This window comes from Syngnathus floridae, chromosome 16 (genome assembly GCF_059516105.1).
Source record: "Syngnathus floridae isolate MCC-2025c chromosome 16, RoL_Sflo_1.0, whole genome shotgun sequence".
In the NCBI taxonomy this organism is placed as follows: Eukaryota; Metazoa; Chordata; class Actinopteri; order Syngnathiformes; family Syngnathidae; genus Syngnathus; species Syngnathus floridae.
The window spans coordinates 8753758-8781185 of NC_142428.1; the positions used below are offsets into that span (position 1 = coordinate 8753758).

The following is a 27428-nucleotide window of genomic DNA, read 5'->3' on the forward strand; positions in this document are numbered from 1 at the left end:
GGGGGTGGGCATCACGTCTTGGACATTGTGGCCCATTTACTGTCCAAGTAACCCTCCAACAAAAAGTCTGTGTCCACCTAAAATGCACAAAGGTTCTTTAATTGCAATTCTGCTCCCTTGTTTTTCTAGTTTGTTTTGCAAAGTTGGGATATAAAGCAAAATGAAAAGAAAACTGAACATAAAAACAGTCCGGGCCCTAGTAAGCATGCCCCTATTCCACCTTTTTTGGAATGTATTGAAGCCATAAAAAAATTAACGTTATCAGTTTGAACATTTGAATAAAAATCGTCATTTTTGAAGCACTAAGACTTAAAAAAGAAAAACTGCAGTGAAAGCGTTCAGTGTGCAAACCTGGATGTCTACAGTACATCAAAGTGGCAAAAATACAAAGGCAGAAGTGGCAGGGGATGCCTTTGGGACTTTGGTGAGGACCGAGCCAGTATGAATCTTTAATCAATCAAGCCATTTTACCACAATATTGACATGATTGGAAGAACATTTTCGTATTCAATTTAATATCGTTTGAAAAGGATTTGCATATCATTGCTGTTATTTTTACTCAATGTCCCAATTTGTACCTATAAATTAATTCAGTTGTTGCTACTTGCAGGTATCATACTAAAAGTTAACAATGTATTTTTTTGTCACCAGGATACTTTAAACACCATTATCCGTTCCTGCTCGCCAAGATTTTTCTTCCTGGGCCTGCCGGGCTTCACATTGCTGGTCGGCGATTTCATCACTGCAGCTGCCCGCGTCCTCAGTTGTAACTCTTCCGAGGTACACCTAAGGCTTCAGCGTGCCTCCATCTTCTTCAACACCAAGCAGAACATTTGATTCATCATTTTTGTAGCCAAACAAGTACTTTATCATCATACCTTGCTACTTCAGGGTATCCTTTTCTTAGGGTCACAATTGCAAACGATGTTATGGTGGATCAAGACACACTCAAATCCACTGATTGATTGAAAGAGATTAGTCTGTCAAATTACATCATCACATATTTCTAACCGACCCATACATTTATTTTTGCAATATTTACTATATATGGACAGAATATATTAACTTTACTAAGTACTTGTGTTTATTGATTTTTAAATGTAATTTAAATTAATTACATGACTAAGTATTAAATTTGTGCGATTTGCATATTTTCTCCATACGCTAGGCTCCCAGGATGGAAGCTCAAACGATTCTTGGCTCATTAGTGTGTTTCCCAAACCTCTACGTCCACATTCCAGTCCTGCGGAGTGTAGCTGGCTCTGATGACATTCAAGTCGGAAATGAGGATATCAAGGTAAATCGCTCACTGCGTAAAGGAGAAATTATTTCGAGGATTTGTCATTACTGTAAAGGCTTTAAAACCGTGGGGGACTTCAATCCCAAGAAGCACATATTCACCTATGGAGTCTGTGTGAGCGGAAGGACAACGCTATAATCTGATAATGTATGTTTTTGCACTTCAGGATTATCTTGTCAATATCCTGCTTGAGGCTGCAACAAAAGAACACTGTGAAGAGGCCAGGTATGTAATTACAGTACATGGATGAAATAAATTCAGGATTTAATTTACCATACACGTGTATGAAATCCAAAGATATTTGTGTAAAGCCATTTTTCCTCAATAAAACGTTTTTACTTTTATGACTTTTTTTTTTGCATTCCAGGTGTATTGCTGTGTGCAGCCTAGGCTTGTGGGTTTGTGAGGAACTGATGCAAACAAACATCCATGATCAGGTGAAAGATGCCATCAATGTCCTGGGAGTAACACTAAAGGTCCGTGGCCAACTTATTGTCTATCTATAAAGCAGAGCTGTAGTTTATGTGTTGCATATCATCCCTGTATTTTCACTCTGTCTGGACAAAAGTATTGGACATGAAAAAAGAGAGAATATGCAAATAGTCTCTCTCCTGTTTGTATATTATATTATATTATATTATATTATATTATATTATATTATATTATATTATATTATATTATATTATATTATATAAATGTGTTATAGTTTGTCATTACATCTCAGCAAAATTTTCACTGCCTTAATTTTTTTGTTCAGTCACTCCTTATTCATTGAGTAGGTTAATTTAATGTGATAACCAGTCAATGTCATTGTCAGCGCTTCCCTCTGTTGACAAAGCCTTGCTTCATTTATGGAAAGGGGACAAAACAATAATCTGTTAAAAGTTAAATGAAATGAAAATATCCAATTATCCTGTGTCACTAACGGCTTCTGTCTGTAAATGATTGGACCACGCATTTTACACGGTACATCGCTTGGATCCGAGCTCAATGATTAGCTTTGTCAAAAATAATCAGTAAACTAATTTTTCTGGTGGCTATTTTGTAACAGTCCTCCCTTTCTTTTGATCGAAGAGATCCAGAAATCCAGTTGAGGTTCTTTCTTTCTTCATGCAGAGGGATGTTTTTGGTGGCATCATTTTGAGACTGCTCTCTGTCTCTGTAGATGTTGGCCAATTTAAGCAGCTACATCTCCCAGCTTCCTGCTCAAGCACCCCCCCCCCCCCCCCCCCCCCCCACACACACACACACACACACATGCACACCCCACCCTTCCATCTCTAATGGAGCAGTAATCACTCCCCTGTACAACTTGACATACAAGACTCCGCCAGCCCCAAAATAGCGGGTGTAGGCTGGGTAGAGTGTGTTGTAAAGGGGGGAGGGGGCTTAAGAGTGGCACTGAGTCTCTTTTCTAAAAGCAGGTGCTGAACTCTCAGGGCCTCTTTTTGTGTTTGGCCATTTCTGCACTTCATTGCATTATCTACCCTTGCTACATGTTGAGAGGCATTCAGCTGGAAGAAATGGGAGGGATTCTATTTCTGAATAAAGAATTTGAAATCACAGGAAAAATTCACAATTTTCGTCTTGGATGAGTCTAGAGAAAATGAAGCATGGGTACAATTGGAAATGAGTTTAACCTTCGTGTTTTTTAAAATGTGGGAAAACATGAGCTTGCACAGAAATTAGTTTTTGTTAGTACAGGTGTATGCAAAAGTTTCTTATTGTGACAGGTGATTATTATGCGTAATATAACTATTTTGCAACAGTTGCTACTCATCCCCGCACATTGAGCTATTTAGCAAAAGGACTCCGTGTGATATGAACTACGCGAACCTGTATCACGTTCTGAGGCTCTTTATAAAATATGTTGTACCGTATCACCTTTTTTAATCCATAAAAAGATAGTGTCAGTCAAGGAAGATGTAGGTTTATTGTGTTTGTATCGCTTAGGGCATTAGTGTCAAATTCAAGGCCCGGGGGCCAGATACGGCCCGCAACATCATTTTATGTGGCCCCCAAAGACAAATTGTGCATCAACTTCATCTGTCAATACTAAAGTTACAAATTGTCCTCACTTTTAAAAAATACAGATATTGCTAGCAATTTTTTTTACCATTGATCTTTTCACAATATTTAAACAGTTTTTACTAGTCTCCGGTTTCAAACTTCAGTTTATTGACGGTCATAATGGCCCTCCAAAGGAAATTGACTACGATGCGGGCCGCGACAAAAATGATTTTGACACTCCTGGCTTAGGGGCATGTGGTGGGCGACTGTATCCTGCTGCTCACTTATAACCCCAAAAAGTTTTTTTGCCTGTGTGAAAACATTTGTGCGCATTTAATTGGCTATTATTTGCCACATGGTGCAACTGCAATTCAAATTTTGAAAACCAGTGAAATCGTGTGGCAGAACCAATTGTGGCCTTTTGGAACTGAATAAAAGTCGCAGCACCAGCCAAACTATAAGTGTGACTTATAGTCTGAGAAATATGATATGTAATGTCATGTTATAAGAATATTTGTCTTACCTTTATTCATAATGTTTTTCTTTTTCTGTGCAGTTTGGCAACAAAGCTGTGGCTCAGGTGGCCTGTGACGTTTTTCATCTGCTGATCTCTCATTGGGAGCCTCTCCAAAATGTGGAACCGACTCTACCTAAGAAAATCATCGAGGTAACATTCACATCCACCCACCGATCTGCTGTTGTTTTGTGTTTGTATGCGGTAGCATGTACATTTCTTGTACTGTTGGGAAAATATGAAATGTTTGATTCTTTTTCTCCTTACCTATGAGTCTTGTTTTTCCTTCATGCTTTGTCCCTTTGCAGATATTTGTGGCCACAACAGCCTTTTTGTTGCCAAGCGCTGAGCACTCAACAGTGGAAGCAGACAAAAAGGTACATGTCGGAAAGGAAATTACTGAGATCTGAAGGACCTTGATCTATCGTGGTGGAATGGTGCATTCATGGAGGAATGTTGTCACTCATTACATTTGTTTGCTTATGTTTCCCACACTAATCTTTTTTGTTTTTCTTCTTTGCATTTTGTGTTATTGTGTACATTTGTTCAATATATTTCAAATTTCCTCAGTTGGTGGTGTCCCTACTGCTTTGTCTTTTGGACTGGTGTATGGCTGTTCCACTGAGTCTGCTTTTGGAACCTATCACCACGTCTTTGCTGGAGGACAACACATCCCACAAAGCCCCCCTACTGGACTACATCTACAGGGTGGGTAGTGTCACTGTCATCTCGATGCCAGGAAAGCTTATAGTAATTTTGAATTTTTTTTTTTTTTTGACGTAATGTGAAGCTAATTCAACGGCTTCAACTCTGACCACACTGACCTTCACCTCTCCACATTGTCTTTTAACTTTAACTAGACAACACTATGCCTCGTTTAACGTTACAGCGACATGATATTGCAGAGGCAGTTGGCGTAGCTGATTTATTTATTGTGAACCGATACCATTTTTTTCTGCAAAAATATCCACTATCCTCCTCCTATTAATGATATCAAAAGGGGATGATTTTTATTCAATTTCATTTTATTCATCCCTCTGATCCTTTTTTTTTTTTTTTTACCCTCCTGACCCTGAGGAGCTTCAGGCCTGAATGAATGACGTATTATTCATTCCCTCCTGTCTGGGCAGATGCGGTCAACGGCAGATCTTTGTAAAGATGTCAGCACTGATAAGAAATGGTCCAATTATTCAAACGGAACCCTTTGTCCATTTGATAAGCTCAGGCCATAAACGCTTGTCCTGCTGATTTGAATGGAATATGTCTTAATATGCGAGCGACTGCAGCTGCTATAAAAGCAAAGACAATTAGGCATGATTAGTTGTCTATCTGAAGATAAACAAGGCCCCTCTAGGTTTCATTGGAAATAATATAATGTGTGACGATAATAATGCAATATCCAGTCTGAAATCTGGAGATTTCCACGCTGATTATTCCACAAGACCCTTCCTTTTGTTGTATTACTGGCCAGAATGCATTGCTGTCAAGGTAGTAGACTGCCCCTTATTGACCTTGCTTTAATTACAAATCTCAATTGAAAAGCATTTCTTTCTTTTCACTTTTCAAATCAACTGGTCAAATATCAATACAGTTACATATGAACCAAAATGGCTGTCTTGCTTTTCATCCTGGCACAAAACGTGCTTGCGATGCCTAATCGAATGCAGATCCATTGCAAAAGCAACATCGCACTAGACCTCTTTGGCCTACTGTTGTTGTGCTCAAGCTTCTCCATCTGCTCTCCGTTCCTGCCTCAGCAGCCAGCTGCATCACCCCTCTGTGCGGGCTTGTTAGGTTTACATCTGTCTTTGTGAAGACCAATTTAAATTTGAACCTGTGTGTGTAAGGGCGAACTGTAGTGATAAATATGCAAATGTGTGTACGACATACAATCAACGGGGACGGTTATTTTACGACAGGAACATTGTGGAAGGTTAGGGTAAGTTAAAGGAGCTATCTTCAGTATATAAATCAAATGAATGTCCTTCCAAATTGTTGTGCGATGTACATGCACCCCCCCCCCCCCCCCTTAACTACAGTGTGCTCATTTGTCTGTTACCCTCCAAGAACTGTTGCTATGCAAAGTGTAGTCACTTAGTTGTCAAGCACAGCCGTGGGCCCCCCCCTTTTCTTTCTCTCCATCTCTCCACAGAGGGAAGCTCTTTGGGGGCTTTGGTGTAGCAGCTGTTTGGTTCAGGTCTTTTCACCATCAAGCTGCCAATCCCTCCCCCGTGTCCTCAAAGGTCTGCTTGGGAGATTCATCCATGTACTGTCTACATTACCACACACTATACTGTTTCAGATGACGGGCCCAGCCTGCCTTCTCAATGAGTCTCTCCACCAAGTGTGAGCGCATGTGTGCACTGAAAGGGATTAGCCTTTACATGGCTTTACCCCAAGTTGCTCTACTGTGACCAAGCGGGGCCCCTCATTTACTTAAATCAGACATATGATCTAACCCCTTTCATCCAATGGCATTATACAAATTACAGGTATGTGGAGGATGCATGTTTGCAGTGGGAGTTAAACACGCAAAAAAAAGTCTTAATTAAATCAAACAGCATAAACCTGTCCAATGGCTGTAATCGACTGCCCCACTGCGCCTTATCTGCTGCTGCCAAGGGATGCTCTGCCATCTGTTATGTAGATCGATACATTCTCACAATAGAGAAGAGATGGATTTTGAAGCAATAAAAACACTCCTTTTTGTTTTCCCCCTCCTCTTCCATCGCCATGGTGTAAATGGATGTATTGTATTTCTCTTCCAGCTGGTTGTGTTAATTGTGAGTTTGTGAAAAATTTCATTACAGTAATTCATACTTCAGCGGGTTTATGATTAAAGTATTCTTTAAATGTTGCTGTTAAATTTTCTTCACCCAAAAACAAAAAAAATGTGTCAGCTTTATTATAGGTGTTAGTGTTCACTCATGGATTTTATAAGCGTCAAATGGGTTGTCAGAGTATTGCGCTCGCTGAGTACTCTTCGTACTCCCTTAAATCATAAAACCTGAAACAGACCTGGAGGATTGTCACTGCACCGCATCTTGGCCAGACGCTATCATATCTAATCAGGCAGCGTCTTTGCACAACGCTGATGCAATTTTGCCATCAAAGCGCCTCTCACTGACGGAAAGAGTAATACATAGCCAGGCAGGCACTCAATATCTGATCAAGTGTTATCCCCTTTCTTGTTTTTCCCCTTAGGTGCTGCACTGTTGTGTGTCAGGCTCTACTCTCCACACCCAACAGAGCCACTACCTCCTCAGCCTGGCAGACTTGTCCGCTGATTACGATCTCATGTTGGGACAGGTGAAGAGTTTTGAGCCACCACCTTCCCAGACGACCACTACCGACTTCCGCAGCTTGCTCACCGTTGCAGAGGGTAAAGACGCATGACATTCACAACAAATTTACTGGGGCCTCTTATCAAGGAGATAGTCTGCATGTTTCACCATTAAAACAGGTGTTAAGTGACTTTTTTTAATGTTTTTTTTCTGTCAAATTAGTTAAAAAAAAATAGCATTCTACATCCACTTATTACGTTCTGGTTAAAATTGCAGTTCTTTATTTTCTTGTTTGTTTCATGCAAATGAGCCACTCGCCCCACTACTGTTCTACAGTGCCAAAGGGACTTGTTACCATGACGATAGGGGGCAGAGCTAGGGTGTTGCAACTAGGCGAGCCAGATGAAAAAAAATTGTATTCAAAATTTAAAATTGATTCATGAAGGCAGAATTAAAAGACCATGCCACTGAATTACACATCTTTAATTGATCTGTAGTGATTAATGTCTGAAGTACATGCAGAAAACACAGCATCGAGACAATTCTAACCAGTCACAACAATTTAGCGGAAAACACTTTGCTGTGATGAGGCTTAAGCTTTTTTCTTTTTAGTGCTCGTTCACTTAAAAAAACTGAAAAGAAAAAAAAAAGCTGAACTTAGCTTTGGTAGTGGGCATTCGCCGACAGACTGGTCATCACACTTAAGCGTTCTCGTGTTGCTGTCGCCAAGTGCTGCTTTGAAGTAATTAGTACTGTTAGGTTACGGATTCTAGTTATTGATCTAACTCCAAATTGCGATCAACACTTAACACATAAATTGCTATGCCCTAATCCACACACTGGCGCACCTAACAATTTTGCGAGTTCGTTCTGTCAAAGAGAAGACCAGTAGATCAATCAGACCAAATTTACCAATTGTTTATTCCTGACAAAGCGCACTAATACAGGCCTGGGTCCCGGGTCCCTCACACTAAAACTCGTGCGTTTTTGTGACCACCAAAAGACGACACATTCTTCCGGGTTGCCCAGTTTTAAAGAAACACAATATGAATATTAAAGCATGCAAAATATTGTGAGATGATTGGTCGATGGCCATCTCCTCCCCGGTCCAGGTGTCGCTGAGGTCAGACGGTTGGGTTTTCCCCTCGAAGGCCGGTCTCATAGACGTGCTGTTGTTCTCGTTCCTCACCGACCTTGAGATGGTCTCCTCCGGTACTCCCTATCCGGGCCTATTCCACAACACTTCGAAGAAAACAAGTTCATGCAGTTTGCCTGCACATTCCTCGGCCCCCACCAATCCACACGAGCACTCCAATACTAGATATTAATATGATTATAAGTTTAACACAACCTTAAAAATATGTTTGCAAACTCCCAAAAGCACATTTCCCTTTAGTACATAGAAATTTATTTTTGTCATTGTCTTAGTTTAAAGTGACCCTAAAGCTTGGGCATCTTTTTAATTGTTGAGTATTGCTCAACTGTTGCTGACTGACCGGCCAAACATTGGTTTCAGGTGTCACAAATATGGTTTTAAAGTATTAATTTGACTTGGCCAGATTTGCTGATTGGTCCCCCCCCCCCCCCCCCCCTACTGTTTTCTATTGCCCATGTTGTATGTACAAACGTCCAATAGTGTGCAATAGTCCAAGGCCAACACTAGTTTCATTATTTTAAAAAGCTCTTTATTTTCATGCAACACACTGGAAAAGCAAATACAGAGGCACACAATTTAAAGTAATAATAATAATAATAATCTTTGCTTTAAATTTTGGACCTGGATAAAGGTGTTTGTATAGAAAATTATTTTTGCCATCTCAATAGTATCAATGGAACTGCCCCTTTTCAGAATCATGTTTTATATCTAAAAGGCACTACGAGTGTTTTTTCCCCACTTTTGGTCAGTTCAGCCTTAGTGGAGCTCCCTGGTTAAATGGGTGGCAATACGGTGATTATCTAATTACTATCTAAAACAAATCAAATTGTAGCTTTAGACTTTAAGCATTTTATTAGCAGCCTCTTCAGCGCATTGCCTTAATGTAAGAGTGCACTACATTGTCCCAAATATCTTAAAAGGAGTTCTCTGAAAGAATTAATTCTAGTAGCCCATCCATTTGGAGCTGCTCTATTAAATGTCAATATCCTATTAAAAATATAAAAGAGGAAATGCAACTATCAGGGAATGCAACATTCACATTAGTGCTCATTCTCAAGAAGACCCATTACAGGGTTTAGCTAAAAATGTCACATTTTTCCTATTTTGGTGACCTTGTGATTCCATTAGGCAATGTATTCTCCTCCCCGCCTCGCTCTCATGTCCTCAACTTCTAAAAAGTCCCTTTGAGTCCAAATCCATGCAATATTTTCACTGAAACAATGTGAGAATTTGTGTCTGCCTCAGAATTTACAGCTCACCTTTTCTTTGTGGCCCACAGCTGCAGAGTCTTAGTGGAAATAACAAAACACTATCAAAAGGGCAAACCAAAGAGTGCCGGCCTAGTTATATTCATGCCCCCACCTCATATTGATCAAGTCACATCAAAGCTCCAGCATATCTCTAATGTAGCTTGGCCTGCTTTCTAAAGAGCTTTTTCCACTTTGATGGGGGGGATGATGGTATTGATAGCACTGTCACAATGCAAGAGTGCATCTTCTTGTTTTTCCCTACATCAGCGCATAATGAAGCCCAGCATGCTTTTCACTTGAGCGTAAAAAGCCCATGCATTTACACAAACGCAATTCATCGAGTAGGCTCCCATTCAGTAGCCTGTGAAGATGGAGATTCTCATTAGCGTGCGGCCAGTCTAAACACTTGTCCATTATAAGAAGACTCAATGGGCTTTTCACAGTTGTCTCGTATGATTAGATGCTACCTACTTAGAGTCGTGCTAGCTAAGCTATTGTGAGCATTGAATAAAGTACTTTTACTAGTAATCATAATTGAGATGTTGCTGTGTGTTAAGAGATGACAGAGATAGTAAGTAGCATGACTGCACAGGCAAGGCTTTGAAAAAAAGTCAGCGCTGCATTTATGATAAATGATAGCCTAGCTAGGTATTCGCCCATAGGTATTTTTGGGAATATTTCAGGTTTATTTATCATATTGCCCTTATTCCTTTTTGCCAGAAAAGCGGCGTCGGAGTATGGAGCTGATTCCCCTGACAGCACGGATGGTCATGACTCACCTGGTGAATCATTTGGGCCATCATCCATTAAAAGGAGGCCCGGCCCTCCTGCATAGCCTCGTGAGCGAAAATCACGACAATCCGTATGTGGAATCTTCCGAGCTGTCCTCCGAGGTCTTCAAAAGCCCCAATCTTCAGCTCTTTGTTTTCAACGATACCACACTAGTGTCCTACCTGCAGATCCCCGCAGAGGCCCCCACTGTGGGGCAACCCACCCACCCGTCCTCACAGGTGCGCATCATTGTCCGTGACATTTCAGGGAAATATTCGTGGGATGGGACGATCCTGTTCTCAACCAACCAGGAAGAATGCGAGGATATCGGCGTTTTTAAGTCAGTCGATCACACGCCGGCACCCACCGCTACCGCAGCACATAGCAAACCTTTGTCCAGTTCTCCAACAAGAGGACCGTCCAAGTATCATTTCTCTGTCTCTGATTCCCACCCTGACTCCTGCGACGTGGAAGAAGTAGATTATCTCAACAAACTTTTAGAGGAGCTCAGCCTGAGCAGCCCAGAATGCCTCCCCAAATCTCAAGTCCAGTTAAATCAGCCGGCCTCCTCACCCTTGGGCATGAATCTTGAACAAGAAAGTGCCATCCTCAGTGCAATTCTTCGTCAGACTCGGCAGGAGGAGGAGCAAGTCAGAAGGTGGGATGCTGATGTGAGCTTCCAGGCTTCCTGTCAGAGGGAATCATCCCACCAGGAGCCCAAAGCACCTTTTTATTACTGTCGGCTACTACTCAATGACCTTGGCATGAACTCCTGGGAGCGACGGTATGCTATGTGACAATTATTCTCTAACATGAACGTAGAAAGTGATAAGTGACTAATCAGTTTTCTCTATAACAGCTTAGAAATAAAAACATTTAACTGAAGTATTAGGCTATCCATATCATATTTGCATTTATGACATTGTCCTAATATCCTGCAAATAATTCAGCTGTTAGCTTGTGACTCTTAAGAGAGCCATTTTTAAAAAGCACCGGAGTGCTTTAATCTTCCCTCCACGGAGTAAATGTGCCCAGCTGTTTACACAACGGTCTACCTTGCACTGCCGCATCTTTATAGTGCCACCCCCAAATTAAAAACTTGCACCTCTTAATAGTGACAGCGTAACATGCACACAGCTTGTGGGAGATTGCTGTGTGCACCTGTGGCCTCTTGCATTAATCCGAAAAAGCGGGAGGTTGCAAGGTGCTTTCTCGTATACCAAAAGGACCTGAATCAGATTTTTTTTTTTTTATAAGAGAACATATCTACAGCAAAGTCATTAAATTGTTTTAATTAAATTCCAGAAAGTGATTTTCTGCTAAATTCAGACCCATTTCAACACTGTTAATTGTTATTATTAATTAAAATGAGTTAACATGCTTGAACAATTTTTTTTTTTTTTGGTCCCTCCAGGAAAAGTTTTCATTTGCTGAAGAAGAACTCCAAACTCTTAAGAGAACTAAAGAACTTGGATTCCCGACAATGGTAATATATTTGTTGTCTGTAATTGACTTTCCCTCCTTACCTCTTCAGAAAACCACATTTGTCAGTGAAACTACTGCTATAACTGTATACATTTGGCTCCATGCGTGCCGTTATAAAATTGTGTTGGCATCTTTTTTTTTTCCCCCAAACTGTTATTTTCCAATTTGCACCAGCCCCGCCCATTAACTGCAAAGTAAAGTAAACAAGTTATTTGGTGTCATGAATTGTTTGCGAACAATAAATGAATGCTAACTACTTTATTTGTTGTTCTTAAGTCGGGAGACCCACAAGATCGCTGTGTTCTACATTGGCGAAGGTCAAGAGGACAAGTGCTCCATCATGTCAAACGGTGCCGGCAGCCAAGCTTATGAAGACTTTGTTTCTGGGCTCGGATGGGAGGTGCTTCATAAAAGTCTTAACACTCAAAGTCGTGGAATACTGTGGTTATGCAACATGATATATATGTTAAATATGTTCCTCAGGTGGATCTGGCCACACATTGCGGCTTTATGGGCGGCCTCCAGAGGAATGGCAGCACAGGACTAACAGCTCCCTACTATGCTAACTCCACTGTAGAAGCCATCTTCCATGTCTCTACGCGTATGCCATCTGATTCTGATGACTGCCTCACCAAAAAGGTGCCTTACGTCTATAATGATGACCGTCAGTCGTAATTGCACGTTGAAATTCAGGTCCTCAAATTACGAACACAATGCGTTTCCGAGAGGCTGTTGGTAAGTCAAGTTGTTTGTAAGTTGAGACAGAAAATTTTGTTTTAAAATTACATTGAAGTACAGTGATCCCTCGCTACTTTGCGTTTGGTTTATCGCAGCTTCACTACATCGCGGATTTTTTTTTCAAAATTAAAAAAACAATATAAAAGTCAAAATAAAACTTTTAAATTGAGGAAACGTGTCTAACCTTTAGGACAATGTAGTATTGTTCCAAATGTTCGTTTACATTCCTTTAGAAGTCCGTTTTCGCGTGTTAGCACGATCGTGAATTAACACAATCGCGAATTAGCATCTTTCCGCTAACTCGTTAGCCTGCCCAGTACGTCTTGTTAGTGACCTTACTTCGCGGATTTCACTTATCGCGGGTGGTTTTTGGAACCAATTATCCGCGTTAAACGAGGAATTACTGTACATTTAAAATATATATACTGGTATATGAGCAATTCAATTGTACACAGTATGTACTGTTTGTCCATATATTGACTTAAAAATAATTACAAACCCCAAAAGTTCTTCAGAAAAAAAAAAAAAAATAGATATCTCGGTGCTTGGTGTTAAGCTGTGATCAGGAGGTGTGACTCCAGAGTGTGACCATTGATTACTGAACCTGGCAAGCAGACATGACGAGGAGAGATTGGCGGGCTCACAAGTGAATAGGGGTGCATTTGCCGCTGTGGTAATGACTACAATTCTGCTATTCCCTGCCCCCCTCCTCCCTGTGTGCTGTGACCAGGGCCTGGATTCAGCCATTATCTCTCCCCGCTAGAGCAGGCGCCGGACGGATGCCGGCAGGACCCTTTTATCCAATTCCTGCTGCCTCCACAGGAGCGATCAATTGGGTTCTGCCGTAAGATTCAAGACTGTAGTACGCAAGGAACAGTTAGCGCGAAGAAATGAGCGGCAAAGGCCCCTGCCTATGCTGCCAATCTTCTCATACGATGCCATGCTGAGAAGGGAAATTAATCAGGCCGCCCCGATATCCAACTCCAGTCCTCCGGCGACCATGTGTCACCAATAACCACCTACAAATTCCACACCCATACTGGAACATGTGCCTCTGGACTGCAAAAAATAATGATGATCTAGTTTATGACAAAATAGGGAAATGACAATATCTCAATATTCATTTTGCAAAAGGAAATGCTGTAATTGTTTAGACTCATCTTACCCAAATGGCCACACCAGGCACACGCTGGAAAGACAATGGTTGGCTTGGTGCACACTCAAATGCTTCCAAAGAGTGTGGGGGCAGTCGGAAGTGAAGAATTGAAATTAGAAATGGGCTTCATCGCTGTTTGAGTGGAATGTTTTCCATGTAAATTTACGAATAACACTTTTGTCCAGCAGTCTTCCACTTCAACCGGCTGTGTGCGTAGAGCTGCATTTTGTATTCGTCTGCGGGTAGAAAAGGATGAGGGAGGTCAAAGAAAATAGCCAAATCAAACAGAAAAAATGGGGGAAAGAACAAATTCCTCAATCCAATTGTGTGTTGTTGCACAGTGCAGGCTGCAGCGGTAGCAGCTGGCCTCCGTAATGTGGTTATAGAAGCAACTTGCAGAGTTGGGGTCAGACAGTGAACAAGTGTGTGTATGTGTGAAGAAGACGGAGATAGCCAAAGCTCTTTTCACTCTCCCCAAGGCACCGCAGGTTAAATAGGCCACCGAAGCTGTTTTTATGAGTAGCCTCGAGTCTTCTGAGGTCCTCCCGTCTGCTGTATCCATCGTGTTGAGGGTGCGAAGTCAAAGACAGCTAATTGGATAGCAGCCTTTAGCCTTGACATTCCTTTTTTTTAAGAAGAAAAAAAAAACGAAAGAATAAGTCACACATTATTAGGACGTTATTAACAAAGAAGGTGCTCGAGCCAGATGTTTGGAGCGTAAGCATCCTCATTAAACTTGTGATTCATCTTATCCCAACGCTAATATCTTAACCCAAATTAACATCCCAGTGTTAATTGTTAGCACCAAATACATATTCAACATTTCTGTGAAATTGTCCCAGTGACTGACCTGGTTTGTACCTGCCACTCCTTGGATAGCCCGACTGAACCGGTGAACAGTAATCAGCATGCCGTGCGTTTGTTTAAGACCACGGAATTAGCATAATTAAGGGCTTATAATAGAATGCGCTAATTGCATTTTTGGTGGCGAGGGCATGTTTTCGAATGGCTCATTAGGCCCACAGTACATTGGCAGATGTTTTCAAGCAAACAGTGTGTTAATTTTCGGCGTCTGTGATACCCCATAAACACAAGAGTTACTGGACTATCTAGACTTGTTGGAAAATATAATGTAGCTGTGTTGATTCAACTTTGGATGAAGCTGTTTACCTATTTCAAAGCAGCGTCAGTCAATTTCCTGTTCTTTAAGTGTACACTCTTGTACTGCCTGCTTTCATTTATTTTTGTGAATAGAGTGGAAATGGGAGGCAATTTAATCTCTGATGGGGAACTTAATTGGATTTGAATTATTGGGTTTAAAATGCTCAATTTTGTACATTTTTGCTTTTCATTTTGAATACATGTTGGAAACACTATAAAAGGGTGAATGAAACCTGAGCCCAGACTATTTAATTTATTGTTTTCAAAGTTTGTAGTTTAACGATAAACATACTTGTTGTTGCACCTGCTGCATTATGTATTTTCTCGAGTATAATAAAAATGCTTTCAGCATTAAAAAAAAAAACATATCCACAGACATATAAAATGCTTGAATACAATCTGATGAAGCATCAAAACAAATAAATATAAAATACAGACTACTCTCACCACTACATTTCTGTCCATTGTGATGGCCACTAATATTGATTGGATAAACTCAACAGCTTGCCGTAATCCTCCATTTTTTTGTGTGTGTGTTCTTGTCACTGTGGGAGAACATTCGCATGCAGTTGCCAGACTCTTGATTAGTCTGATTTTGTGTGTTTGGCAGCTTCGTCACCTCGGAAATGACGAGGTGCACATAGTGTGGTCGGAGCACACCAGGGATTATCGGCGGGGCATCATTCCAACTGACTTTGGAGACGTGCTGATTGTCATTTACCCAATGGAGAACCACATGTATTTCATCCAAATCATGAAGAAACCACAGGTGAGAAACAGTTTAACAGTTTGCTGTAATACACACGTTGTTCACATGGAAATAATAAATCTAAATAAATCTACAAACAGTAATCAGGGCTCGACCAATCACGGCTCAGTTTATGAATGTCACATGACGTGATGTCATTTTCAGTCCACAGTAAGTGGCAAAATGCATTTTTAAAGTCCATAATTGTAAACAGAAAATAATTAAGTTATCAAATTCATTATAGACAAAATATTTACTTTTTACTGCTGAAAATTGCAAAATTCAAAGTGTATCTTTTTGTTTTTGACATTTCTTGTGTACGCTTCCTGTTGAGTGCCGAAGTCACTTTTCTACGTAGAGCTCATGAGACCTAGATCGAGCAATATTATAATTCATTTCCATTCTAAACATATTATTAATTGTTCATTTAGTCACCTTTAAAATTGATGTTTTAAATTCATCGATATATCTGGATTTCATGTCACACCTCGAAAGGGACCATAAGAAAATATTTCCCGCTTCATTCACTTATCATTCATATTTTTTCCGATCTAAGGTCGTACGAGCTCTACCGGAAGGAGCGGAAAGCGTTTATTTGTTGTTGATTGATCTTTCATTAATAGCGAAAGAAACTTCATAATATAATTGTCCTGATGCTTTTGGAGGAAGTGCCTCTGTTGTTGTCTTTTTTAATACCCAGTCAGGTTACCTCATGGAATATTTGAGTAAAAATTTTACACAGTAATAATTCCGTTCAAAAAACGTGCATTTTTTGTACTATCTTGCTGTGATATTACAGACCTTGTTGTGTGCTAACATTTTTGATCGCATGATTTTACTGTAAAATAATAGTTAAATGCTTTAAAATTCAAGGATGCTGTTTTTATACTGATTTTTATTATGATATTACAAGGGGAACTCAATTACAACAGATGACTGTTATTGTAAAATATCAGCTGTCACAGTACACAGTTGTGTGGCAAATGAGTTAATCATATTTAAATCCCTTTGTCATATAATTTGACTTGCTATTGTACTCCTTAAATCACCAAGTTGAAGACAGCAGGACCTTTAGAAGGGACTTTGACATTCCCGTCAACTTCCAGGTCAATGACCATTGGGCCTCAGTGATTAAGGGCCCGCATGAACAGACGCGTGTGCCCACACACTCGCGCGCGGCGGCTAAAATGCTTATTGTCGCTTTGTATTTGTTGTTTAGCTCAATATGGGGGCATTGTTAGGTATTGATTGTCATTTTAATTTCATTTACCATACGTTGATTCTCATTCAATATGTGCGGCTGTCATGCGTAGTTAGGTAACATCCACTTAAGTGTTGAAGCCTCTCGCCTAAAACAGATGGAAAAACGGTCAGAGTATATGATTTTTAATCAGCCTTATTTTTGAAGCTGCACTGTCAGAGGATTGATTAAATTAACGTTGCATGTTAAAATACCTCATGTTGCTATTTTCCTCAGGTTCCCTTCTTTGGGCCTTTATTTAATGGCGCCATCATCAATGGGAAGCTGCTGCCAAGCTTAGTGCGGGCCACTTGCATCAATGCCAGCAGAGCTGTCAAATCCCGGCTGACTCTCTACCAGAGTTTGTATCCTTTTTTTCCAGTCCTTCTGATTTGTTTTTCCTCCATCACAATAAAGGGATGGTTGCATCAGATTAAATTATAATGTTAGGCATAATTTATTTTAATCATTATCAAAGCCTGTTTAGGTTTTTCAAACCTGTCAAAGTAGATTTTGGTGATTTGTTTTTTTATGGCTGCTTGATTTATATATAACACCAAAGAGATTATATGTTCAATGACACCGGCGTCCCATTTGAGCAAATTTACCGAGACATGTGGCTCGCTTGTCACGTCAGCCAATGTACACAGCTGAGTGCCGACATGGATCTTTATTGGCTGGTTGATTTGCATACAGCTATTAAGCCGGGGACCGTTGCACAGCCTTGAGCAGCATGTGATTGTATGGACCTGTTTGTCGCACAGATGATGTGTCATCATCTATTACTACCATTTTATGGAGCACAAGTAGGGCCACATCAACAAATGTTCTCTCACACATGCACGGGCCAGCTCACTCTCATCCTTCCATCCTGACAGTGTGCCGTTAAGAGCCTGACTCCAGCTGTAGTTGTCAGTTGGTTTAAAGGCAATGTAATCACCAATGGAGACAAATTAGCATGTGAATGCCAGAAGCACTGGATTGGGACGGGAGATTGGAAGTGGTGGGGGGGGTGTAAAAGGGTCGGGATGGCCCCTGGAGGGGGAAACCTGATCTCTCATAACACCCTGCTTCTTCTCCGACAGCATGTACAGCACTGGCTCACCGCAGCCCCTCTGGCGGTTGCTATAGAAACCTCCCGCCATGTCGTTTGGGGTAAAAGGGGTAGAATGTAATATTTTGATATTCTGGAGTGAATTTTTCATCGTAGATCATGTGTGGCTTTGCAGTCGAATGTGTAAGTATGTATCTGCTGTTGCACATCGGTTGGTCCCCACCATGTTTCTATCAGGCCGTGTCTTTGTATCCCCGGGGGCGTCTTGAGTGACAGATGTCTGTTACCCGACGCCAAGAGAATTAGCCCTGTGTGTCTCTCAGCAGCGCCAGGAGGAGGAGCCAACTGCAATCTGCTCTCCTTCGTAAGCCTCGGGGGGAGTGCCGGGACAGGACAGAGGCCTTTCCGGGCCCGCAAAAGTCTTACCTGGCATTCCTTAGCAGAGAAGCAGATAGCACGACGTCGTGATCTATGAGCGACGATAAGCCTCTGGAGTTGTGGTGCCAGGCATGGCGCTGTCCAAGAGACGTGCCGAATGAACGTGCCAGGCACGCCAAGCACACTGCCAGTATCTGCTTGTCCTTCTGCTGTTTGTCTGAGGAGAAAGGGACGTAATGAATGACTGCTTTGGTCTGATGATGTCAAAACCTTTCGTGTCAGGTGCGCTTTTTTTTTTTCTTTTCATAAGCCTTTCGTTTGCAGTTTCAGTTTACCGGCTTTTGGCTCTTTCCTGCCCTAGTGTGCATTTTTCTATCTTCTTTGGAAATGCTTCTCTTTTATCTTTTCCCGTTCGAACAATAGTCCAAGCCTTTTCCGGCGAAATCCTCATCCTTAGTTTACCCCGACACAATGCTTTAACACTCCACAGTCTGCTCTCTGGCTGTGAGGCCACTCTCCAAGGTAATTAGTTGAATATTTCTTCAAAGAGAAGCTATATGACCCCCGTGTGTCTTGATAAAAGGCCAGTATGACGCTGTGGCCCCCCTCTTCCACACAGTATCAAGGCTGGAGAGGACTCCAACAGTCTGCTGCAACACTCCCAGGATCTCTCAGTCTAATAGGATTTGATATAGAAAATGACCACCGGCAACATTTTTCCGAAAATACAGACACAGATAGGCCATGTGAGGGTTTTCAAATACTCATTCCCCCTGCCTCCCTCCCCTTACACACTGCACTCAATTTCTCCTCATCACATCTTCTGTCATCTATTTTCTTTGAGATATGTGGAATCTCAACTAGTTTTTTTGTCCAGTGTTCAATGTCTGTTTTAATTTCCATCATTGATGTCTGTCAGGATGCAATCGCAGACATCATATAACAAGTCTCTCGCAGACAACTCGTAATGTATCATCTATTATTTAGATGGCTGATGGAAAATGCAGCTGGTCTGGCTTTTGGGTTCGTTGGTGTGTGATGTCCGTCTCGTCCCGTTCGTCCCTTGCTTTTTGAATGCTTATGACCGCAAGATGTTTGCTTTTATTAGACCACATCAGCAATCGAGTGTAAGTGACTTTCAAGGAGGGGCATGAATTTTTTTTTTAAAGTATTATCTTGAACGAGATGGCACGTTTGATTGCATCACCTTAACTGCCACATACTGTCACTGGAGAATCATGTCTTCATGCAGCAGCTCAGATTCATTTCTCTCTTTGACAAGCACTCTCCATCACTCAGTGTGATATTATTAAGGGTAAAAATGTATGTGTGTGTTGGGGTGACGCCAAGTTTCTAATAGGTGAGACAGTACAGAGCCGACCGACCTTGATTCAGAGACGTAGCCTCGCTATTGGACACAATCAATAGTTTTTGCACACTGTCCCCCCCTCATTCTCTGATGTGACACACACAAACGCACACAGGCACAGAACCATCTCCAGGCAGCGATCAATAGCCATAATCTGTTTCTGCCCTTCGCCAGTCATGCGAGGCTGGCTTTTTGGTGTGTCTCTCTTGTTGTGAGTTTGTGTGTGTGGTTGTAAGATTAGGGCCAGGTTGGGTCTTTTCAGTGGAAACCAGAGAGCGGCTGAAGTCTGCCATGATCCTTCACAGGCCCCACATGAGCACATAATGCCCCAAAAAGATGTAAATTATATCAGTAGATGTGTCGTGACAATATGACCTTGCTGTGCAGCCCCCCCGACCCCCAACGTCATTACAATTATTACAATCAACGTCATTGACGGTGACATATTCTCACACTCCTCCCGAGAAAACTCTTTGTCCCATTCTGTCCTTCTCTGATGCATGCGTGACTACAACAAGCTTTTTTCTTTTGTTTACTGCCAAGATTCCTCACCTAGCACAGATGAAAGTGGGTTGTATGCCTGATAGGGTGTCATGAATAGGATCTGTCATGTTAGTGTTGTCTCACATGAATTATTAAGCACCGTTGATCGGTCTAATTTGCCAGCTGTTGTGCCATAACTGTATGCAGTCTCATGGATAATACAAGGCAATTTATATCGCTGAGGAGTACGCAGTCAGATGCCAAGTGTGAGTCCATTATATGCCAGGCCTACTCAATGTTCTCAATTGATGTGTGTATAACAAGTGAACTTCCTGTTTATTCAAAAGCGGGGGCAGACAACCTGAAATGTCTTCAATAGTGACGGAAAACAGTCTAATAATAAAACGGTCTCATTCGAATGATGAAATTCAGAGCACATACTGTATGTTCTTATCTTAGAATTGATAGAGTGGTTGAAAGTTTATGCTGCATTTGGGGAGCTACTGAGAAGTGTGTGTTTGTGTGGGTGCGGGTGGGAGGGGGGTCTTTTCCCCCACTGAATGTTTTAACCTAATCCCATTATCAGTGTAGCGCACTGCCTCTCAGTTTTTCACCCCCACCACCACACCACCCTCCTTATCCCTTCCCCCCTCTCGCCCCTCTCTCCAGCTGACCAGCTGTTCCTGCCGGGACTCATGACAATGTCCGATGTGTTCAGATCACTGAGTACCACCCGACCAACCCGCCCTCCTCCCAAAACACTTGCACAAATACACAACGCATCCATGCACAGCCAATTGCTTAGACCATTGCTGCAGCCTAGGTAGGCCGAGAAGGAAGAAGGTTTTAGCGAGTCAAAATTGGGCAAGCTTTGGTAATGTAAAGAGATGGGGAGGGGACGGGAGGTGGAGGGCGGGGGTGTCTGTCAAACCAAGAGCTCTGACTCAGGAGGCAGCCCAGCTCGGATGGCATATGGCGTCTAGCGTCATACAACATGCAAAAGTATTCTCTCCCCACGCCCCCTGGATCCACTCCCTCCTCTGTCTGTCTCTCTCCCCTGCTGCTAATGCAGAATGACTCATAGCATTACTCATTTTTTTTTCCTAAACACCGCCCCCCCTACACACACGCATCCATCGCATAGGTCCTACACCCTGAAAGCCCCGGGGGCCAAGCCCAGCTCATCTTGAGGTCCATGGGCCCCCCACCCCCCTTTTAAAGACAGGTAACGCAGGCATGGAGCCAGACCAACAGCAGGGACACAGAGTCTTGTTTGTGTTACCGCACATACACGGCTGGTGTCAAACTGTTGTAAACATTGTGGCTTTGCTTGTTTGATGTATATGGAAAACACCTTGCACTTGCAATGCATTTACAGTTGCCATTATTTTTTTTCTGCAATTAATACTGTAGCACTCTCAAATAATGATGCTCTGTGTATTTTTAAACTTGAACCTCCTCCTTGTACCCCCCCCCCCCCCCCCTTCCTGTGGCCGTCTGTTATCCATTCATGTCTGACATCTGTCTGTTTGTCCGCTGTAAAGTGACAATGAGCATGTTGCCAGTTTTATGTGGAATCCATTTCTCTGTGCCATTATAAGATGAAGCGCAGGGCAACAGTCAGATTACATTTAACTTTTTTTTTTTCCAAGGAGACATGCCGTCATGTTTCACATGACTTGGTTGTCCAGCTTGTATATACAAGCAAGTTCTCCCAAAATATCTTTGACCGGCCATTACCAACATTTTTATTTATTTTTTTAAATTTAATTTAAAGAAGAATTACTTCAAAGTGTAGCCTACTCATTCCTGCACATTGGAGTTGCTTCAGCTTGCGTTGGACGCTTTATGTTGGGATAATGACATCATTGTCATGACGTATTTTTTTGACATCGTCATAACGACTTTTTAAGGTGTTAACTTATTGGGTGACAAATTATTATATCCTGTATGCTATATGTTCAGCGCATTTTTACATTTAGAAATTTTGTTCTTAAAGTAAACCATATATCCTCATCTTAAAATGAACTCAACAAATTACAGAGATTAATATATCATTGGCATGTATAGACTGACCCCATACTGTACCCGTAATGTTATGGTACTCGGCGCATGGATGCTAGAACATGTCTGTCCGCTTGAAGTGATTAGCATCCAGCTAGCCATTCCATCTGTTCCCCCTAGCCCTGTTTAATTAATGAACTTTCTTTCTCCGCCCCGTAGCAGCCACCGCTACACTAAAGCAAAAGCTGTTAACCCTCTCAGGTTATTCCCCCCACCCCTCCACTCACACTGCCAGTCACACACACACACACACACAATCCTTAGTGGGTGCATTCTCATTGATTAGTTACGTTTTGTTTTCCTCTCTTTTGTCTCAGGTTCTTGAAGGGGAGGGTTAATGAGCTTTGCTGGCAAGCAGTAGCACTCGGAATTCAAGGATAAAAGCGAATCATCTTGTCGTTTTTGTGTGTGATGGATTCAGAAGAGACGAGCCCTTGTGCCAGTGTAGGGGTTTGTGTACGTGTAGGCTTGTGTGTGTGTGTGCGCGTCAGCATTTGTATGCGTGTGTGTGTGTTTATTTGGATGGGTATGAATGGCTTTGAGTTTGGGCTATATTGCATTTCATTCCTGCTGGTCCTTTATTCCTCTTCAGAAGCAGGGAGTCTGGAAGACTTTTGAAACGTTTGGCTCTGACGCTATTCATCCACACTTCCAGCCATCTCCACAAACTCTTGTCTCGTCCCTATTTTACCACCAAAGTACACGCTCGCGCCCTTTTATGTCCCTTTTCCCTTCGGTGTCTCTTGTTACAAGGCAGCGGACAGCCTTTTGTCCAGCTAAAGCTGCCCCTTTTGTTTGGGCTGCCTTTTTTATCCTTGTGCTAATCGCCGTGGTCGTGTGCCTGAGTTGGACCCCATATTTCACACTCGGCTCCCCTTTGTTTGACGCACCGCCCATGATAAGAATCCCAATTCTAGGGCCTCTCTGATATTGAAATCCAACAGCGGCGTAGAAAGAGCTTTCAATCATCCATTATCTGTGCTCCAGTGATTACCATTCAATCTCGCAGGGTCCGGCCTCCTCATCACCAGCCACCGAGCTGAGGCCGAACCCTGAAAAAGCCCGCATCCCCCCCAACGTTGGTGTCACATTCAAGCATGTCCATAGATATTTCTGACGCTGTCTTAAGACAGCGCCACGTCTAATGCTGCTGGGAAATGTCACTGAAATGTCACTCATCATTCTGCGCTGGAATCTTTTGGTGTCTGATGTGGCCTTGGGATTTTGGAACTCCAGAGTAGGTCACCTTGTGACATTATTGGGCTCCTTTGTCCATTTTGTCAGGTGATGAGATTGATATTCAGTTCAACCGAGGCTGCGGTGCTTTTAATATCAGACTTAATTGGTTGTTTTTTAAAGGAGGAATTAGATGATTATTTATAAGTTGCACATTAATGCCTATTTAAAAGCTTCAAAGGCGGTGTCTGCTCCCTGGCTGGCCTCGGGCAATTGTTCTCTTATCCAGGGTGTCCTCGTGCCTTGCAGCATTTGCATCTCTTCACAAAATGGAATTTTCTGCATTGGCTGACAAAATATGGCAGACAAAGAAATAACCAAAACAAAACATTTAAGGATGCATTGCTGTGCATTTTCAACCTCTTCATTCAGAAATGGGCCTTTGATGTGTTAATACTCACATAGGCTATTTCATTTTCAAGTGGGAGCTGAAGGAGCAGGAAGGAGCAGCGCTGAGACGTATTGACCGAAACTTGCTATCTCATCACCGCAGCAGGCTTGATGCCTCCCAATGAGAGCATTTTGTGGCTTGGAGAAGCAAACAAAACAACACTCAGTGAGGTTATGATATCTTGAAATTGATGCGAGCATGCAAGACATTTAATCCCAGCTGCATTTATTCATTGTTCAGCCACCACTTTCTGCTTCATATCGTACGTATTTATTCATCATTGTATGTTTTGATACACAATCATTGCTTTTGGCTAATACCGTGTACACCTCTTCATTAGTTATGGATAGCCTCTAATTACTATTGACGAGACTGGCTGATTTGGGTACAAATCTATCGCTTTTTCTTATTCAAATGAGTGTTATTTACCCTCAGATCTCCAAACGAGGATCTTTGGAATTGGCCTTTGTGCGGGTTGATATAGCATGGACGCTCAAGCTACACCCACTTGTTTTTGTATGTGCCGACTTTGACAAGACCCACTCTCCCTCCCCCTGCATCATCACCCGTCTGTGTGGATGTATAGCACTTCCCGCTTCTCCATCTGTTTTTGTCAACCCATGAAAAGGTCCATTGTAATCCGCAGGATGCACAGTTGACGTGCTGCAATCTTCGCTTAAGCCAATCAAGGCGGTGCACCCAACTTATTCCACAATTTCAAGAGACCCCCCCGAGATCATTTTGAGTCCCCCGGGCTCTAATCAGCTGAGCCGGGGGGTTTTGTTGTTGTTGTTGTTGTTGTTGTTTTTTTACAACAACATGGTCTACATCATCCCTCATCCTAATAAAAGCCCTATTTTGAATAGAGCTGTATGTGTGCCCACTGGATGATAGCAGGCTCCTGATTAACCCTGGAGTGACTAGCTAATGTCATTGAAGGAGGGCCACCTGGCTGTGAGACTGTACAGTCAGCTGCCATTGAAGGGCCAGAATAGGAGACGACCAGGTGTTGGGCTCCAACCCCCCCCCCTAATTGTTGCCATGTAATAGCCTGCTTGACTGCGCAATATAGCCTAGGGGCTAGGATTAGGAAAAGCTGTTGCCAACACAGAACTCTATTTTCTTGTCTTGCCCAAGGTTTTGTGTGGAGATTTCTCCTAAGGCCTTTTGACACTGCACTTAGCACAGCGCCATGCGTGGTCTTCCCAATCGTTCATTGTGTGTGTGCTGACGTTACGCAGCCACCGTCACATGGAGGCTCGCGGCGCATGGGTCGGGTGCGGCAGGTGCACCCGAATTGAAAAATGTTCGATTCTGACCAGCATGCGGTGACAACATTGCGGCGCTTCCAGCTAGAGATTTTTGTGGTGGAGTTGTACAGTGAAAAACAAATGGATGAGAAAATGGAGGACTCATTAATGAACGCGGTCTCCCGCTGTGTAAAATGCTGGGACGTGAAACAAGTTTCGTGATGTTTTGGAAAAAAAACGAAACCACCTCATAGTGGTCTACATGGAGCTACAACTGACAAACGAGCAGTTGGAGCTGTTTTGTTAGCTGTTTTTTCATCTTGCAAACTGGTGTTAATCCTGACTGACTTGGGGCAAGAGGCAGAGTACGCCCTGGATTGGTCGCCAAACAATCATTCAAAAATTGGAGAATTAAAATCATCTAATTGTGTTATGATGCTAGTTATGGTCATAAGGAAATCATCAAAGTATTATTAACTTTATATTTTTTTATTGTACACTGCCTTGGGGCAAGAGGCAGAGTACGCCCTGGATTGGTCGCCAGACAGTCATTCAAAAATTGGAGAATTAAAATCATCTAATTGTGTTATGCTGATAGTCATGGACATAAGGAAATCATCAAAGTATTATTAACTTTATATTTTTTTTATTGTACACTGCCTTGGGGCAAGAGGCAAAGTACGCCCCGGATTGGTCGCCAGACAGTCATTCAAAAATTGGAGAATTAAAATCATCTAATTGTGTCATGATGATAGTCATGGGCATAAAGAAATCTTCAAAATATTAACTTTTTTTTTATTATTATTGGACTGCCACAAGTTTGGTTTTAAATTAGTGCAGTTTACTTATTTATTTTTCTAAATAATAGATTTTATTGAAATATTTCCAAAAAGCAAGTCTAAGTGGAAATTAAAGCACTGCCCCAAAAAATATTTATTCAATGTGCATTCAGAGCTGTGATCATATGTAACCTAGCACTCATCATTAGCATTCCCACTAAATGTTTGGCATTTTGTTGAAGAGCCTAATTGGCCCGATGAACCTTTCATAGTAAGCGGCAATAAAGGAACAAAATGTGCAGTATGTATTGACTGGAAGGCAGATTGATATGTCTGCTGTTAATGCACGATAGTTACTCACTTGCACATGCCGCAAGCGTCATTAAAATTTCAGAAGCCACAGTTCTTTTTTGTCAGAATATTTGATCAATGTTTATCTGAACACTGGCAATGCCGGGTTAAATCAGCTATTTGGCAAGGCCTTCGATTTTTACACTGCCTGTGGAATTGAAGTGTTTTGTCAAAGGTGTCAAATGAATTATCAAGGGATTGTGAAATCTCTAATTAAGAAACTTTTTTTGTTGCACTGCAGTTTGGAGCAGATCCTAATTGGGATGAGTGATGTCGGTTGTCTACAGTCATGTAAAGTCAGTCAAATTTACGAAGAAAGGATTACTAACATTAAATCTAATTTATTTAGATATTTATAAGTACCTCAAAGAGCTTCATATGCCCACAGTTGACAAATATCTTCACCCTCAGGAAATCAAAATAAAAAATTCTCACTAATAATTTTCAATCCTGTAAAAAAACTACAAATAAAAATCCTTTCAAACTATTGGAAAAAAAATTATGGCTGTAATGTGAGACTTGGGCACGCACTCATGGCTAACAACGAGGCGCTCTAAAGCAGCCTAAAGCCATAATCCACCCACTGGCAACCCTGAAGCGTTTGCAAACTCTAAAAGTTCCCACTTAATTCGTATCTCCCTTCACTTTGTTGTCACCCTGTTGACATTTTCAACATTAGAATGTCTGATTGTATTTAATATTTTAAATATATTTAATATCATGTATATTTTTCTAAAGTTATTTCGTGTACCTCTAGAGGGAGCCTGCATACTACATGTACCACACATTGCAGCAAGCAGCCAAATATCTACCAAAAATAGACGACAATGATTTGAAATCTTTTGTGCCTTTCCGAAGAGCACCTTACAGCACCCTTTAATTGCCCATTTCACTTTCTAAACTATAAAGCACAGAGGTTAAATGAGTCTAAAACTTTTAGTCTTTCCAGCACGCTATGACTTTAGAGGAAAACGCAGGGGAAATACTTCTAAGTAATCAAGAATATTTCAAGTCAAGGTCAAGGACCAGCTTGCTCTCCACTGTTTGGTCTTTGGCATTTTATTAAAAGTCCAAATTGAGATCAGATAGATGCTGTGGAGCCTTGGACCGATTCAAAAGAAAATGTTGTATATTCACCTCTGATGGCAATCTTTGTTCTGACCTAATAATGTATCCAGTCTTTTGAGTCCCTCTGGTCATCATCAGTGACAAAGGACACCTTCATAGAGAACTCTCACCCAGCCAGTCGCAGAACTGTAT

At 41.7% G+C, this 27428-nt stretch overlaps 1 protein-coding gene across 2 annotated transcripts in view; it reads left to right on the top strand.

Moving 5' to 3' along the window:
- The window catches only part of ralgapa2 (Ral GTPase activating protein catalytic subunit alpha 2), a 66891-nt gene that overhangs the window by 25175 nt on the left and 14288 nt on the right, over positions 1 to 27428 (top strand). For both annotated transcript variants that reach the window (XM_088400292.1, XM_088400291.1), the window contains exons 25-38: positions 652 to 780; positions 1169 to 1297; positions 1467 to 1525; positions 1668 to 1776; positions 3867 to 3977; positions 4133 to 4201; positions 4395 to 4532; positions 7029 to 7206; positions 10235 to 11069; positions 11700 to 11771; positions 12047 to 12170; positions 12254 to 12409; positions 15436 to 15594; positions 17051 to 17178. In XM_088400292.1, coding sequence (XP_088256418.1) covers positions 652 to 780; positions 1169 to 1297; positions 1467 to 1525; positions 1668 to 1776; positions 3867 to 3977; positions 4133 to 4201; positions 4395 to 4532; positions 7029 to 7206; positions 10235 to 11069; positions 11700 to 11771; positions 12047 to 12170; positions 12254 to 12409; positions 15436 to 15594; positions 17051 to 17178 — 2396 coding nt within the window. The remainder of the gene's footprint in view (positions 1 to 651; positions 781 to 1168; positions 1298 to 1466; positions 1526 to 1667; positions 1777 to 3866; positions 3978 to 4132; positions 4202 to 4394; positions 4533 to 7028; positions 7207 to 10234; positions 11070 to 11699; positions 11772 to 12046; positions 12171 to 12253; positions 12410 to 15435; positions 15595 to 17050; positions 17179 to 27428) is intronic.